The sequence below is a fragment of the Narcine bancroftii genome, chromosome 9, assembly GCF_036971445.1.
Source record: "Narcine bancroftii isolate sNarBan1 chromosome 9, sNarBan1.hap1, whole genome shotgun sequence".
In the NCBI taxonomy this organism is placed as follows: Eukaryota; Metazoa; Chordata; class Chondrichthyes; order Torpediniformes; family Narcinidae; genus Narcine; species Narcine bancroftii.
In genome coordinates, this window is record NC_091477.1 from 104772055 (window position 1) to 104788860 (window position 16806).

At 39.6% G+C, this 16806-nt stretch overlaps 1 protein-coding gene across 1 annotated transcript; it reads left to right on the forward strand.

Annotated features, from left to right (window-relative positions):
• Positions 1 to 5287: 5287 nt before the first annotated feature.
• Positions 5288 to 16250, forward strand: dnajc19 (DnaJ (Hsp40) homolog, subfamily C, member 19). The gene is made up of 6 exons (XM_069897130.1): positions 5288 to 5445; positions 7607 to 7658; positions 12829 to 12902; positions 14854 to 14930; positions 15938 to 16008; positions 16090 to 16250. Exons 1-6 carry the CDS (start codon positions 5443 to 5445, stop codon positions 16158 to 16160), a joined length of 348 nt encoding a protein of 115 aa, XP_069753231.1. The 5' UTR covers positions 5288 to 5442; the 3' UTR covers positions 16161 to 16250.
• The last annotated feature ends 556 nt before the right edge of the window (positions 16251 to 16806 follow it).

Consider the following 16806-nt stretch of genomic DNA (forward strand, 5'->3'; position numbering starts at 1 on the left):
ATATCAATACCTTAACATGAATCTGGGGAAAATCAGCAGGTACTCAATTTAGGACATCCTTAAGGACATCATCCTCTCCAACTGACATTCAGTTCTGAGTACTGCAGGCGAGAGAGGTTCTCCAGAGTAGCTCCAAACCATTACATAATAGGTGGCTTAACCAGATGCAGAAGGAGAAAGAGCAAGCCATTGATAATTACAGAGGATTCTATAATGAGGGGAACAGATAGAAATTTCTGAGGCTGGAGATATAATGATGATGAGTTTATTGACTTCTTTCTGCAGTCAAACAGTGTTAAAAATTTCAATAGTATGCATTAAATTTAAATTAATCACTTGCAGTATTTGTGAAGGAATATTGAAGAATACATAACTGCAATCCGTTGAGACTGTTTAATGTTTATAAAGGTAAGTTTTAGTCGATAATGACCATGAGTCAGAGAGCAGGATGGAGATCAAGAATCTGGTTGTGTGGTGCCAGGACAACAATCTTGCTTTCAATTTCAATAAGATTACACCTGCATTGAATTCGCTCATCGTTATTGAATGAAAATCTACCGGGACCAATGCCTGAAGAGGGTGCACAAAATCAGTGAACCAGTGCGGACTCGAAAGGCCAACATGGCCTGTTTCCGCTCCATAAATGGTTATATGGTTAAAGGGTAGGGACATTAAAAACATCTGCCCAAACAAGGTGAATGAAATAGAAAAGAAAAAAAAGTGCATCAAGCCTTATGTCTCCTACATTGCTGTGGTAGGTACCTTTGTGGGTGGAAGGATAAATAAGATGAAACAATACAAACTAAACACAATTCTAAAACAGATACAAGATCAGATCTTTGGATACAAATGCACTGAAGCAATTGGCCTGAAGCACCCAATTGGCCTGAAGCACCCAATTGGCCTGAAGCACCCAATAGCAAGTTTTAAAATGAGATAAATAGAAATCCTACTGACATGAGGCAACCCATTTATCGGCATATTTCTCCACCTAGAGTCAATGACATATCAGCACACTTTATGCTCCATTTACACTTATTCTCTTTAAACAAACTTTAAATGCAACATGAAACAAACCTTGTTTCAATTCCTTGACAGACACCTGCCTGCCTTTTGCTCATACCTTGATGAAGAGCTCAGGTCTAATTGTTGGTTACTCTTCACTTCCTCTGAATGCTGCATAACCTACGAAGTTTCTCCAGCACAATTACAGCAACTACTGACTTTTTATTTCATGGCCCATTTTAATTTCATCAGATTGACCTTCCTGATAGTGAATTCGCTGAATGTCACTGGCCCAGATGGAGTCCCTGATCACATCACAAAAACATGTAGGGACCTGCTGGTAGGTGTATTCACACTTTTAACCTCTCCCAATTGCAATCTGAACGTTTAGAAACCTTTTGGCATCCTGGTGCCAAAGAGCTTAATGGCTACCGTCCAATGGCTCTGACATCCATCATGATAAAGTACTTCAAGAAAATGGTATTATCTTACATTAACCTCAGCTTCAATCCACTCCAATTCCCCTTCCTTTCAACAGGTCTACACCCACCTTGGTGCATCTGGACACAAGGACACATATTTATCAACAATTTAGTGTCCAAACTCCTGGACACCACTCCCACCCCCCCCCCCCCCACCCCTTCTCTCTGCAGCTGGATCCAAAACTGCAATCAGTGAGGATTGGTGACAACACCTCCTTAATGATAATCATTCACACCAGCAAACCCACATACTCAGTACCTTACTTCTTTTACACTCATGACAATGTGGCCAAATATTGCTCTAAATCCATTTACAAATGACACCACTGTTGTAGGGTGGAACTGAATGCATGATGACATCCAGAAAATTGATAGAGAATCTTGTCGCACGGTCTCAGAATAACAACCACTGAGCAAAGCCAAAAAACTGAAGGAGTTGGTCGTCAACTTCAGGAAGCCTGTTGGAACACAAGTCCCTGTCAATATCAACAGTGGTGAGGTGGAGAGAATAGTTGGCTTCCAGTTTTCAGGCTTAAGTATTGATAACTACTGTACCTATCTCAAATCAAGCACATTGACACCAAAGCACCTCTTTGATTTATCAAAAGTTAACAGCAGCTTATTTTTTTGAAGTTTAAGGGCTATAGATTTATGTTTAGTTACAGTCTTTTTTTTCTCTCTGCAGGAACAAGAGATACCTGTCTATTTATTATTAGTTACAATGTTAATTTTTATTCTAGGATATATTGTAATTACTCTGTCCCTGTATAGCATATTTTTCTTGTTCTTATATATATATATATATATATATATATATATAAAATGCAATAAAAGTTAATAAATATAAAAGAAAACAAATTTTGTCTATTACCTAGATAAACAAGAAAATCTACAAATGCTGGAGTCTAGTGTGTTACAAGATCAAACCAGCAACCACAAAGAAAGCAAATCACACAGGGGTAAAGATGAATAATTACTTTATTAACAAAAAAATTCACCTTCAAACTTTAATTCAAAATCCCCCCTTTTATAACAATGCCCACTGGTTACTATACAAATCTCTATAACAGTATAAAACTAATAAATTCTCCAGACTAAATATAACATACGTAATCAAAGTCTAAGTTACACTTCCAACCAGCCCACAGAAAAACTTAGACACAAAACAAACACAAAACACACAAGACTCACAAAACTTCGATCTCAACCGAAGCAAAGATCATGAGACAGATAGAGAGCACAAAATTCAAAGTTGTCTTGTGTTGCTTGCAGAGAAAGGAACCACTGGCTTGGTCTGGATCCCTCTGGTTGCATTTGGAATGTTCATCCCTTTTTGAAATCCTAACATTCTAAACTGTCCTCCAGACCATAACTCATGCTCTGGGCCTTCTTCCACTCCACAGCACCCCCAGTGGTGGTTTATCATCCAAGTCCAGAAATTTTTAGATCATTTTCTGCACATGCTCAGTCCATCTCCCACTCTCTCAGCAGTCCACCTTCACCTTGGCCCTCTAAGGTAAACTGTCAATTTTTAAACATAAAACCACATAATATATAGGCCAATACACAATACAGAACTCTGTAACAAGGGCAATAGACAAACCTACTGGAGAAGCTCAGCAGATCACATAGCATCCATAGGAAGTAAAAGGTATACCTGATGAAGGGCCCAGCCTGAAATGTTGATTATCCTTTATATCTTGTGGCTGCTGCATGGCCCACTGAGTTTCTTCAACATATTTGTGTATGGTGTAGTACATACATGGCAATAAAGGAAATTGGAATCCTCAGTTTTTAATCACCAAAGGAATTTTGGATATAATTAGTCAACTCACTTTAGAATTAACCTTCTCGTTGAGCTTACCTTGCAGAATCATATAAAAATTCCTTGCTAAAGTCCATAATGACAACATCTACCACCCTTCTTATAATCAATCCTCTTAGATTATAACTCAAATTAGAAAGTCAGCACCGCCACTGCATAAAATCATTTAAAAATGTTTCTATTTTCTGCCCTTCCAAGTATATAAATGTTTTCTTCCTTTTGAACTTTCTCCAATAATTCCCTACCCTGACAGAAGGCTCAGCGTATCCCTGCTACTTTCTTAATCAAGAAATGATATCAGCTTTTCTCTGGTCTTCTGTTAGTTTTGTCTAGACCTGACAAAAATGCAAAAAGAGTTCTATCGGCACCCCAGTTATTTTCTTCCTTTCTTCCTATAGCATCCCGTGGTAAATCTGGAATTTATCAATTTTTGGGGATGAACATGACATCTGTATACTGATGTGTTCCAGACCATCAATGCACCCCTTCCTCCCTGAACTCGATGTTCTCCATGTCTTTCTCCTCTGTGAATACAAATAAGAAGTATTCATATAGGAACACACCCACCTCCCCTGACTCCACACACATTAAAGAATAGTATTCAGAATCTCACGACCTTTTGCCAAGAACACACACAAAAAGAGTCCAGCATAAATAGCATCAAAAACTCTAAACTAAGCAATCTGTCCAATAAAACACCTCCCATCCACTGGTTGGTAGAACTTGCTTCAGAGCCGGACTGAAGGCGGGGAAGGAAAAAGATTCTATTTTTGTGGATGAGTCTCACCTCATTTCCCACTCAGAACTGGAAGCAATAATTAATATGATCCCATACACTTGTCAGATTTGATTTAAAGAAAGCAGAATGACAATTTATATGGATTATATTTTAATATGTGTATTTAACTTTTTCTTTTATATTCTTTCTTTTTTTTTGGCTCTCCTTAGGAGAGTTGGCTGAAGGGGGGGGCGGGATCTTTCCTTTTTTTTCTATATATATATAGAAAAAAAGTTCATGTATATGTTTAATTGCTGCATATATCATATATTATTTGTTTTTTGAACGAATAAATAAAGTTTTAAAAAAAACCAGAATGACAAGATGACATACCTCAATACATTAACGAGAGATTAAGCAGTTTAATACTTAAAAAGCCAGCAAATAAAAGTTTACAGGAGGATGCAACATTTTTTTCCTAAAAATACAAAATTGAACTCGTTTAAATATTTCTTTCTTTCACCTAGTACATTCATGGATGAAAATGCAAACTCCATGAAAGCAACTTCTTTTTGCACCCGCTGTCCCCTCAGAAGTTAGTATGTGTCACGTTCGTTTTTATGAATCTATATTTACTTTCGGGGATGGGGTGGAATTATTGCCTGAGCGAGACCAGCCCCTCCCCCCCACCCCCACCCCACCCCCACCCCCAAACCCCCACCCCCACTACCATCCCCCACCCCACCCCCACTACCATCCCCCACCCCACCCCCACCCCCACCCCACCCCCACCCCCAAACCCCCACCCCCCCCACCCCCAACCCCACTACCATCCCCCACCCCACCCCCACCCCCACCCCACCCCCACCCCACCCCCACCCCCACCCCACCCCCACCCCCACCCCACCCCCACCCCCACCCCCACCCCACCCCCACCCCCACCCCACCCCACCCCACCCCACCCCCACCCCACCCCACCCCACCCCCATCCCCCCACCCCCCACCCCACCCCCACTACCATCCCCCACCCCCACCCCCACCCCCATCCCCCCCACCCCCTCCACCACCATCCCCCCCAACCCACCCTCACCCCCACTCACCCACTCACCGTCACCAGCTTCGCCCGGGTTCCTTCCCCCCTCACTCGCGGCCGGGAGCTTGATTGACAGCGAGAGGCGGGGCGCTCTGCCCTTCACGCGGTCCCTGGGAGGCATGAGCCAATCGTGGAACGGGGAAGGCAGGGCCCGTCACGAGTTTCGCGACAGCAATCTGCCGTACGGCGGATCTGCCAGGCGACCATCTCAGCTGTGGGGGGGAGCTTTGACCTGGACTGCCGAAGTGCGCGCTGATGGTGATGTGATTGTTTCAATCGTTTTTGTTTCATTGAGGATGCTTTAAACTTTTGGTTATAAATGGTAAGTGCCTGAAGTTTGAAGTCAACGAGAACCGGCTCATTTTTGCCAGGCGTGTGCTTTTGGTGGGGTGCACATGTCACTGAATCCTGAGAGATGCCCCAGATTGTCATGAGCAGTCGGCCCAGATACATTCAACACTATTGTGAGATGTTGCTGGTTTTAATTTTCACCTGAAATTGCAACTGCGCTTGAATCTGGAACTGTATTAGCTGAAAATTGAAGCCACAAAATGTTAAGACTTCCACAGTCCAGGCCCCAAGACCATGAAACATTCAGCAGATTCACGATCAAAAACTCGATCCAGAGGCCTGGTGCACGGGAAGTTGAAGTGACCTTGGTTAGACAGCATTTGGAATAATTTGAGTAATTCAAGGCATCTTCTCTTTGCAGGAAGTGCAGTGTCGATTTTCCCAGAGAGATGCCTGGATGTCAAGTGTTAAATTAGGTAAAATAGCATGGTCTTTCCTGAGACTGAAAGTAAAACTGATGATTTCTGATTCTCTGGAACTTGAGAGGCAGAAATCGTAGGTCTTTATTTCTTGAAACATGGATGGCAGAGATTTTAATTAGGTCTTGGTGGCTGAAATCTTAAGGATGCTTTACGGAAGCAGATAAAACGAGAGTATAGATAATGTGAATGAACCCTCAGTCCTTGTCCCCTTTCTAGAACTAGAGGGTATGAGTTTAAAGTGAGACAGGAGAGAATTAAGAAGGTCTTGAGGAACATTTGCCACTCAGGGTCATGCAGAGCTGGAACAAGTTATTCGAGGAAACTATAATACAAGATTCGTCTCTTAATCCCTTCATCCTTACTGCTGTGCCCTCCCTCCCTTCTCCACCTATTACCTCTTGCCTTTATTACTATCCCCTCCCGCCCACCCTTTCCTTTTCCTTCAGATCCCTGCTGACATTTTTTCTTGATGAAGGGCTCAATGTCGGTTATGTATTTTCAGCTTTGCAATATAAAGGACATTTTGTGTGTAGAAGGTATTTGGATAGATAGAGTTTAGTAGGATATGGGACTAGCCAAGAATGCATGTCAGTTGGCTTGGACAAGTTGGGCTAAAGGACCTGGGGGCATAAATATTTTCTACAAGTAAAGGTTTTTAAATTTTTAGCCAATAATTGATATTCAGTCGGTTGGTAACTTGAAATTTTAGATTGTAAAATACGAAAGTCTGCAGACATCGTGGCTGAAGTAAAAACACAATGCTGGAGAGACTCAGCAGGTCAAAATGTCCTTTATATTTGCAAAGCTGAAAATACATAACCGACATTGAGCCCTTCATCAAGAAAAAATGTCAGCAGGGATCTGAATGAAAAGGAAAGGGTGGACGGGAGGAGATAGTAACAAAGGCAAGAGGTAATAGGTGGAGAAGGGAGGGAGGGCACAGCAGTAAGTATGAAGGGATTAAGAGATGAATCTTGTACCTAACCTGTCTGTTCCTCTCAGAATTTTGTACTTCTCAATGAGACCCCTTCTCATTCTTCTAAATTCCAATAAGCATAATGAGTAAATACTAATGGATTATACAGAAACTGTAAATTCTTAAAGAAGTATTTTTAACATTAGAATTTTTCTGGAAATTGTCGATTGTCCAGGCAAGCATCTCTTGATGCTATGCTTTGGTTCAGTTGAATTTCATTCATCCTTTTAAATTAGCTGTTTAAATACCAATTTAAACAAATTTGAAACTGTCACAGTAATGTTGTTAATACTTGCTGTTCCTTCAATATTCTACTTGTATTCTTTGGGTAATATCAATTTTAACATTTATATGTTAAAGTCTTTGCTTCTTAAGAAAATATTTTGGAAGCCTGAATATTTTCTGATATTACACTTGTATTTGTTAAATGTGATGGTCAATACAATTTTTAGTGGCAACCTGAAGTTGTTACATATGAATTTGCTCAGTGTATCATTGATTGGAAAAAGAAATGAAAACTCCATACATACCAGTAGTTTTGGAGAGGTAATTTAGAAAAAAACTGATTGCCATAATGGCAAACTGGTTCAGCTCACATATAAAGAGAACATCATAAGTGCCGATTGTTTAAGAAATTTCTTTTATTTAACAACTGTGCTTTGTTCATAACAGGTTAGGATACAAAGCCACACTTGTTTAAAAGATGTGCACTAAAGTTTTTATTCTATTTCTAGGCGAGCACAGCAGTAGCAGTTGGCCTGACTGTTGCAGCTGCCGCGTTTGCAGGTTTGTATTTAAAGTTCAATTCCTGTAACTGGCATGTTTGCAGAAGTACACATTAACTTTTACATGACAAAAATATTTGTGAAAATGCATTTTTCTACATTTGTAGCATTGTAGCTGTATTGTGACACGAGTAAATTTGGTGTGAAAAATCAGGTTATAAATTACATTCCCTTACTTGGGATAAAGATTTAAAATGTATTTCCTAGAGTTTAAACTCTATCTTTGGGATTTCCTGCTTTGAGTTCATTGAGACATACCAAGGTTGATGAGGGAAGTCAAAAGACTCCACAACAATAAAACTGGAGAGATGTTTAGAAGATAGGCAAGATAATGCAACACAGGTATTGGTGATTGTGCAAGATAATGGTTAAGTTCGCGAGATCAGGTTTTCCTCAACCCTCAGTCCATAGGCTGATTGTGGGGATCCATAGCGATGTGGTGAAGACTGATATAACTGATATAAACATAATACAAAACAAGGTTGTAAGTTTGATGATAAAAGAAATGTGCCCACCAAAATAAAATAAAAATCCCATCAATGGTCTGGCAGATGGTTCAAGCTTGTCAACCCCTATCCCCCTCACGAGTGTTCTATGGATTTTTTGCAGGAGATCTTAAGGAATTCTTAAGGTGATGTAAAGGTGAAAACTAATTTGTAACCACTGCATTAGATGGCCCACTTCACTGTATTTTCCACAGCAAATTTTCACTTAAAACTTTTAATAATTTCCACATTGAATTGTACAGATGAACAGGCTTCACCAACCTTTTGGGTACAGGTGTCTAACCTTTTATCCAGAATTCCAAAAACTGGCAACCTCCAAAAACCAGCACTTTTTTTGATAGATGACATCTGCTCACCATAGATGGGAGTTTGGCACCAAACATGATGCGACCCTCGTTCAAGTCCCGTATATCCTGTCGCAGTCCACTACTTTATAAGCGCCTCCGAATCGCCCAAACTGATCCCCTTCCAGTGTCGTGAAACTTTCAGACGGCCCAGCAGCAGCTCATTGGCCATCATCGCTACCCATAATCCTCCACGCAGCTGAAACCACTGTACTAGCGCCAGCGCAGGGGAACCGAGAAGCGGGCCATTCTCCTGGTGCTGGTACAGCCATGGTTGGGGGGGGCGGGAAAGAGACAGCAGTGCGACTTGGGCAGGCAAGGGGGGGAGACAGCAGCATGACTTGGGGAGTGGAGATGGATGTGGCAGTACAACTTGGGCAGGCTTAAAGGGACAGTAATCAAAATGATTCTGAAATCCGAAGATTCTGAACAATGGCAGGTGTCTGGTCCAGACAATCCCAAATAAAAGGTTAGGCATCTGTACTGCAATCCAGCTAACAATGAAATTTCTGGTGCTTTGTTGCTCACAGGTGTAATGCTGAATAAACTCATCAGTAACAGTTGAAGTGGATTGAAAAGAAGTTTTAAATAGGACTGTCAATTATCATTAATGCAAATTAACATGGTGCATTTATCTTGATAAAATTCATGTCTCTTCAATGTTTCTGCAATATGCACAATTACATATTTGGATTTTGAAAATAATAGTAGAATATCCAGGCTTGGATAGTAGTGACTGGAATAGACTACCCACATGTGCTGAATGCCAACCCTTCATAGGTTTGTTTAAAGATCCTGAAAGGGGCATAGTGTTTCTAGCCTTGTCTTGTGTACCCTTGAGGCAGTTGAGACCATTTCAGTGACCGAGTCACTGGCATCATTCTCATCAGCCAAGGTTTATTAGACTGGTTGCAGACATGGTATTATGAGGAGAAATTTATTAGATTGAAACAGTTGTCTCTAGAGTTTCAATAAGATCTCCTAAACCTAGAAAATTTGTAAAGCTTACAGGCAAGTTGGAGAAATTTTGTTTTCCCTGTTTGAGAAGTCTATGACCAGGGGTTAAAGATTTGAGAATAGATATTAGCTGTTGGACCAAAGAAGAAAAAGTCAGTGGGTGATGAACCTTTTGAATTCTCCAGCCTGGACATTCTGCATTTGAGTTTTCATTCAAAACTGAAATTGACTTGTTGAAAACTGAAATCTATTAATTTCTGAGCATTGTTGGAATCAAACAATATTGTGATAATACTAGAAAATGGAAATGAAGTATATTAGCCATGGTCTTGAAAATATTGGGACACATTGAGAGGATAGCTAGCTTACTCCTGCTTATACTATTTTTGCATCAGTCCTATTCCCCCAAATAACCCTGAAATCTATTCCCTCTCATCTATCAACTTACTCTTGATACCCAGCTACCCACCTGAACCTCAGGCAATTTACATTTCCAATTAATCTACCTTGATCATTGGTTGTGCACAATTTGGTCTTTAATCCTTTACAGCCCAGGAAAAACAGTCTGTAGGTTACATTGCACCATCATGTAGCACTGTTTAAAAGAGGGGAACAAAATGAGGTGAAACTAAGCCTGGAGACATAAATTTTTGAACTGCATTGTTACCTCCAACCAGATCAAGAATCTGATGGAAAATGACATGAATGATAGATGTGGTTTGGATTCTGATGCCATTCTATCTCTGCAGACATCGGATTTTTTTTTCTCCACACTCTGCACTGGTCCTTGCCTCATTTTGGCTGTTCTCTCCATGAAACATGCCCTGAATTAAACTTTTTGAAGTTGAGTCAAATATCTGAAGCAAGACATTGTAATGTGGCTGAGATTTGCTGGTCTATAACATTGTGGAGTTTTGGTTTCACCTTGTTGCCTGAATATGGATCCACAGTATTTGCAGTACCTCATCTAAAAAATGCTATCCTTAGTTTTGCAGTATGTAATCAAGCTATTTGATATAAACTATATAGATATCAGTTATGGATTGAAAGAAATAACAACAGATAACTGGAATTGGAGACCCAAGGTTCATAGGGTGAGGATTTAGAGATGTAGGAGAAAATCTAATCAATAATTTGAGCAGAAGATGAGAGCATTAAATTGTATTATTTATAGTTACTGAATAAAATATGGGATCCCTGCTCATTCTTCTAAATTCCAATGAGTATAACCCTATATCCATTCTTTCTTCATGCATCAGTCCTGCCATAATCAGTTTGGTGAACCTTTGATGTGCCCCCTCAGAAACCAGGACATCTTTCTTCAGTTGAGGAGTCAAATACACCACACATTACTCAAGTGTGGCCTCACCAAGGCCCTGTACAACCTCAGTGATACCTCCCTCTATATTCAAAACCTCTTGGAATAAAGGTCAACATGCTGTTTGCTCTCCACCTTCTGCTGTACCTACATTCCAATCTTCAAAGATTGATGGACTGTGATACTCGGATTTCATTACATCTTCCTTTTTTTTCTAATTCCTTGTCATTCAGATAATCTGTCTTCCTATTGAGGTTCATGTACAACCCCCACCTTTCTCCACCCCCCACCCCCCCCCCCAACAAATTAAGCAATCAGTGGACACATGCAGTATGACCTTGGCAGCATTTAGGAAAGGGTTGAAAGGCTGTGAGTAACATTTATGATGCAAAAGTTGCAGGCATTTATCACTTCCACTTCCAACAACATCCTGGGGTCACCATTGACCAGCAATTTAACTAAACCATCTAAATAACTACATTAACTGTCAGACCAGGTGATAGCAAGTAACTCACTGCTGTACCCTAGAGGCAAGTTATTAATGCCATAACAAACTTTCTAATAAGTTAGAAGAGTGCAATAACTTCAGTAAGTCTTGAAATGACAATTATTACCTTGACTGTTTTGAACCAAAAGTAAATGGTGTACCAACTACTTACTCCTCTCCAAGATGCATACCATGTGTTTGAATTTCCTTTGTTCTAAATGATTCTAAGTCCTAGAGGTTCCTACCCAACTGTACTGTGAAAATACTTTAAAGAGACAGATTGTGATGGTTTTAAATGGCAATCTACCACCTTTAGAGAAGGCACGAAGAAAGGGCAATAAATGGTCCCACTTGATAGTTGGTCAAAAATGAAAAAAAGCCCCTGATGTTGGCAGATAACATTCAAAATTAATTCTGCATTAGGAAGGAAAGTATAATGGTTGATGGCTATTTTTGACATTGAAAGGGCTATTCCACAAAATTTAGCATTTGGTTGCTTTTTTACATTTTCTTATCAATGATTTAGACATAAATGAAGAGGGCAAAATAAAGAGGTTTGCAGTATTACTAAAGTTGGCTTAAGTGTTTTAAGAATCTTTGCTTGGCAGAAAGGCGGAGATGATCAGTTGGGTCATAAAATGCAAACTGAATTTAATCTAAAGAGGTGTGATCTTATTGGATAGCAGAGCAGGCTGGATGGGCCAGATGGCCTACTTGTGGGTAGGGAATGCATTTCAGGAGGTACAAGGCAAAAAAGTACAGTAAATAGCAGAATTTTGAGAGGGTCAGAGGAGCAAAAGAAACAAGATAGCTAAGATTACAAGATTTTCTTCCTTTATTAGCTGCGGCATCAAATGAAAGAACAGAAGGGGTTATGTTAAAACAATAAATAACAGTATCACAGTCTAAGAGCTTGATACAGTTTGCATGAATGGTGTACTTGCACTAGAGAGTGCAAGGGAGATTTGCAAGGACATTGACAGGACTTTGAATTTGTATCTAAGGTTATTTTCCTTTGAACAAGGGAGATTGACCAGAAATTTTTGGTGGACAAAATTATAAGGTCAGAAGAAAAATCAAAAGGGGGCTAGAAAGAATAACAAGCAACTTTCCATTTGAGAGGAGTCAAAACCCTCTCAAATGGAAAGCTTCATGTTTAAAGCATTGATAGAAGGGTGAGAGGGGACAAGATTTTTTTTCAGCGAGAGAGTAGCGGGGTCTGGAACTTCCAGCTTAAAGGCTACTAGAAGCAAAAATAGAGGCTGAAAGATGGAATAGACTTGATGTCTTTTTTACTAGGCTGAATGACCTCAAATATAATTTTCTGACATCATTTAAAAAAGCAGGTCCGCCAATAGTATCAACTTCCCAAAAAGTGAATAAAGGAATTAGCACCATTAAAATTAATTTACAAGTCTTATTTTCAATTTTGCTGTTGAGTATTGTTCTGAGGATTATCATCCATCAAGGAAGTGAAATTTGTATTTTATTTTTAAAAATCAAAATTAAATATTGGAACATTAATACATTAATTTTTATGTCGTCTTTTTCCCTTTTAGGCCGGTATATTTTTCAAGCTGTGAAGCATGTAGAACCTGCTTTGAAAAAATCCATTTTGAATCTGCCAAAATCGGTTAGTTTTTATATTGGTTAGTTTTAATTTTTATATTTAGTTCATTAAATGCATGATAAATTACAACCGATTAAAGATTGTCAGATCCTGTCTGGATCCTGTCCATCTGCAAACAACTGATGTAAATTTTCCAAATCCATTAACCTAATCTACTGCCATAAGATCAACCATAAAGTTTTTGCTGTTAATTGGCAAACAGATCACCTTGTAGAGCTGAAACATTGACTTGATGACAGCACCTTTGTACTTTCCTCTGCACCAGGGCGATGCTACATTCCATTTGCTACATTCCATTTGCTACATTCCATTTGACCATTTTCTGAACAATCACCAACCTAACTCCTCTCGACTTTGAAGCTTTTCTGCAATTACGAGGAGCCAATTTTTCTTCATAGTTCCCAAGATCCACAAGCAGGACTCTCCTGGTAGATCTGTCATTACAACCGGTTTCTGACTTGGATGAAGGAAAAATGGTTACATTTGATCTCAATTGACCTTGTTCATATTGACTGCTCATGTTAAATTGAAAATGGTTGACATAAACATAATGATTATTGATTTGCATGACAATAAAGCATGGCAAGATTTGTCTTACACCAGATTTCAAAATATTCTCAATACATTGGGTTTAAATTATTCTTGGGATTTAAAAGGGAGTTGGAGAAATAGCAAAAAATTGGATTGAATGAATCGCTCTACAAGGAGCTAACCTGAACTTGACTGGCCAAATGGGTTCATTTTTCACTTTGGGCAGTCAATCCTTTTATACCTTCATCCTTCACTTGGATGACCATAGGCTCATCACTCTTACAAAGGACCAACCTTTCCCCATCTTCCACCCCCTTCACTTGGCTGAACATGTTCTTGCATCAAACTCCATCTTTAATTTGGAAGGAAGTAAATGGGATTAAGAATATTTCAATGAGAGCCTGGATGGATCCAAGGCACCAGTCCCATTTTTTCCTCTCCCTTTCTGCAGGAACACTCTTGCCATAACTCTCTAGACTGCTTTTCCCTCCCCATCCCCTGGCACTTGTCCCTGCATCTACAGGAGGTGCACCCTTGTCGCTGCATCATATCATTCAGGAATCTAAATAGCTTTCCAGGTGAGGCAACAATTCACACAAACCTCTCAAACCTTGTCTATTGTATTCAATGCTCTCAACCAAGTGATCATTTTGCACCTGTTCTGTCATTTTACTTCCCCTTTGCCTATCTTCTCTGTAACAGTGAGGCTAAACAAATTAAAGAATACTCGGGTAGTGCACGATCCAATGGTGTGAAAGTTGAATTTCAGGAAGTCCACAGCCTCTCTCCATTTTTTCCACCTTTTCCATTTTCATGTGCTCATCTCCCACACTGATCCACCTTGGTTTCTTTCCCTCTGCCTATTTTTCATAGCCCCTGTCTCATGCCTGTTATTGCTCCTTTAGTTGGTTTCAAGTATCACTTTCCAGTCTCTGCCTTTACCTTTCCTCACCTCCTACCCAGGTCTTATCTGTTCACCAGTATCCATCTAACTCTTCTCCCCAGCTCGATCACCCATCATTTCCTCCCAGTCTCCATCTCACCCTTCAGTCTTACTCACTTTTTTTTATAAAGACTAGTCATTCTCTGCACATTCTGTCCTAATGTAAGATCTCAACCCAAAATATGGCCTTCACAGAAGTTCTTGACCCATTAGTATTCTTCCCAGTTTATTTTTTTGCTCCCAATTCTTGAGTTTCTAACTTATTTTAGCTTTGGATTTTTTAACTTTCCAAATTGTGGGCAGCAGTTTGTGCAAAACTGTTAGTGCAGACAACCAGGGTTCAAATAAGCACTGTCTGTAAGGAATTTGTATGGTTTCCCTATGTCTGTGTAGGTTTCCTCCCTCCTTTAAAAATGTACTGGCACAGCCACTTTTGCTGAATATGTAGAACTAACTCAATTTTTAAATCACAAATTACAGGCTTTTCATGGATACTACAGGGGTGGATTTGAAGCCAAAATGACGAAGAGAGAGGCAGCTCTTATTTTGGGAGTGAGGCAAGACCACACTTAATATTTTAATTTATAATAAAATGCTTTTACAGACAAAAATGTTTATTGCATTACTAGAATAATCATGATTTTGTTTTTATTGACTGGATTGAGTTTCCTTCCAAGTCCATTTTTTAAAATTAGTTTTTGCAGGACACAAGTATCACTTGGTAGGCTGAATGATTGTTCTTTCTTATTTTAGAAATTTGGGCTTCCAATCAGCTGTTCTCGTGCATAGTTTAACAATTCATTTGAAACACAAGGTTCAAGATTCCTTTTGTCTTTTTATACAACAATTTTTGTCTGCTGTAAGGCAGAATTGCCACAAACATTGCTCAGCCCCCTCTTCTCCCCCACCCCTAAGCAATAAGAGTAAGAGAAGCAAGAGAGACTTCCTTCAGAAACACTGTGGTTTTGCCTTCATTGCAACTGCAGCCTCTCAGACTCCCATTCAAACCATTGGCAACCCAAGCTCAAGGTTCAAATCTCCAATAAAACCAGGAATTCAGTAGAGACCCTTTAGGAGCCTTTCTTTCTTTCTCCCAGCACCCTCTCTAATCTGATTCTGATACTTAGTTCCAACAAGCTAGTCTCCTCCACCCTGTATGGATCCCCCAACCATGTCACCAATAGTCTGTATGGGTCCTTCAGCCACTGGACCCCCATGCTGGACTGTTGCCACAGTCATCTCCCATGCTTCTCGGGGGCAGGGCAGGGGGAGGCGTCCTCCCAGTTTCAGGTGCCCTGCATCGGTCCACTGCTGCCCTAGAGTCTGAAACCTCTTGTGGTAAACTGCTCAGCACAGGTGCCACCGTCTGAGGCGCAGATATCAGTGGTTGCAGGATATATATATATATATTTTTATATAAACGCCAGCTCCTTGAACAGGGTTCAGTCACAACATTTGATAATCAAACAAACTACAAAAAGGCAACTGATGAATGTTTATATTCTTGCAGAATATAGAATTTCATACAGAATTAGTTTAAAATTTTCAACTTGTGTATTTACAGTCCCACAGCTAACAAGATTAAGATCCGGGAGGCACACAGAAGGATCATGGTGCTCAATCACCCAGATAAAGGTGAAATTAGCCATTGAAAATCAACAAAGTAAATTTTGATTGTATTTTAAACATGCATAATCAAATCTGTTTATTTGTCAGGTGGATCTCCTTATCTTGCATCCAAAATCAATGAAGCTAAAGATTTACTGGATTCTCAAAACAAAAAGTGATCTTGTCAAAACCTTTCACAAAAAGAGAATTAGTTTGTTAATTCAGAGGTTTATCAGACATATCATTCTCAATAAATCAGGTGTTCAAAATTTATTGTATTATTACATTTTTGCAGAAGTGTGATTGTGTGCTTGGGGTAAGAATTGAAATATATGGGTTTGCATAACTTGGAACAGTCAAGGAATACCCAGGACAAAGTTTTAGTAAGTTTTGTTGTTGCAAAGCATTTCAAAAAGTGAAATTACACATAATACACCATTGAACTTGGAATCAAATTAATATTGTCAAATTATATCAAAGTATTCAATGAGAATATCTGCAATTACAGCAAATTAGCAAAGAAGAACATTAAACCTTTTTGCTTTGTTTACAAAAAAGTTGTGGTAGTAAATTTATGCAGAGCTGAAAGCTAAAAATCAGCAGACGCATTCCAATGATATGTATCCACTGATCTACTCTTATACCTTGACTGGGTGGCTAGGAATAATTCAAATTATCTACAAATTTGCTGATGACACCACAGTTGTCAGCAGAATCACAGACTGTAATAAGGAAGCAAACCTCACCAATGCTCAATAACAAATAGTAGATAAGCTAGTTGAGTGGTTTCACATCAACCTTGCACACAATGGACTTCAGGAGGAA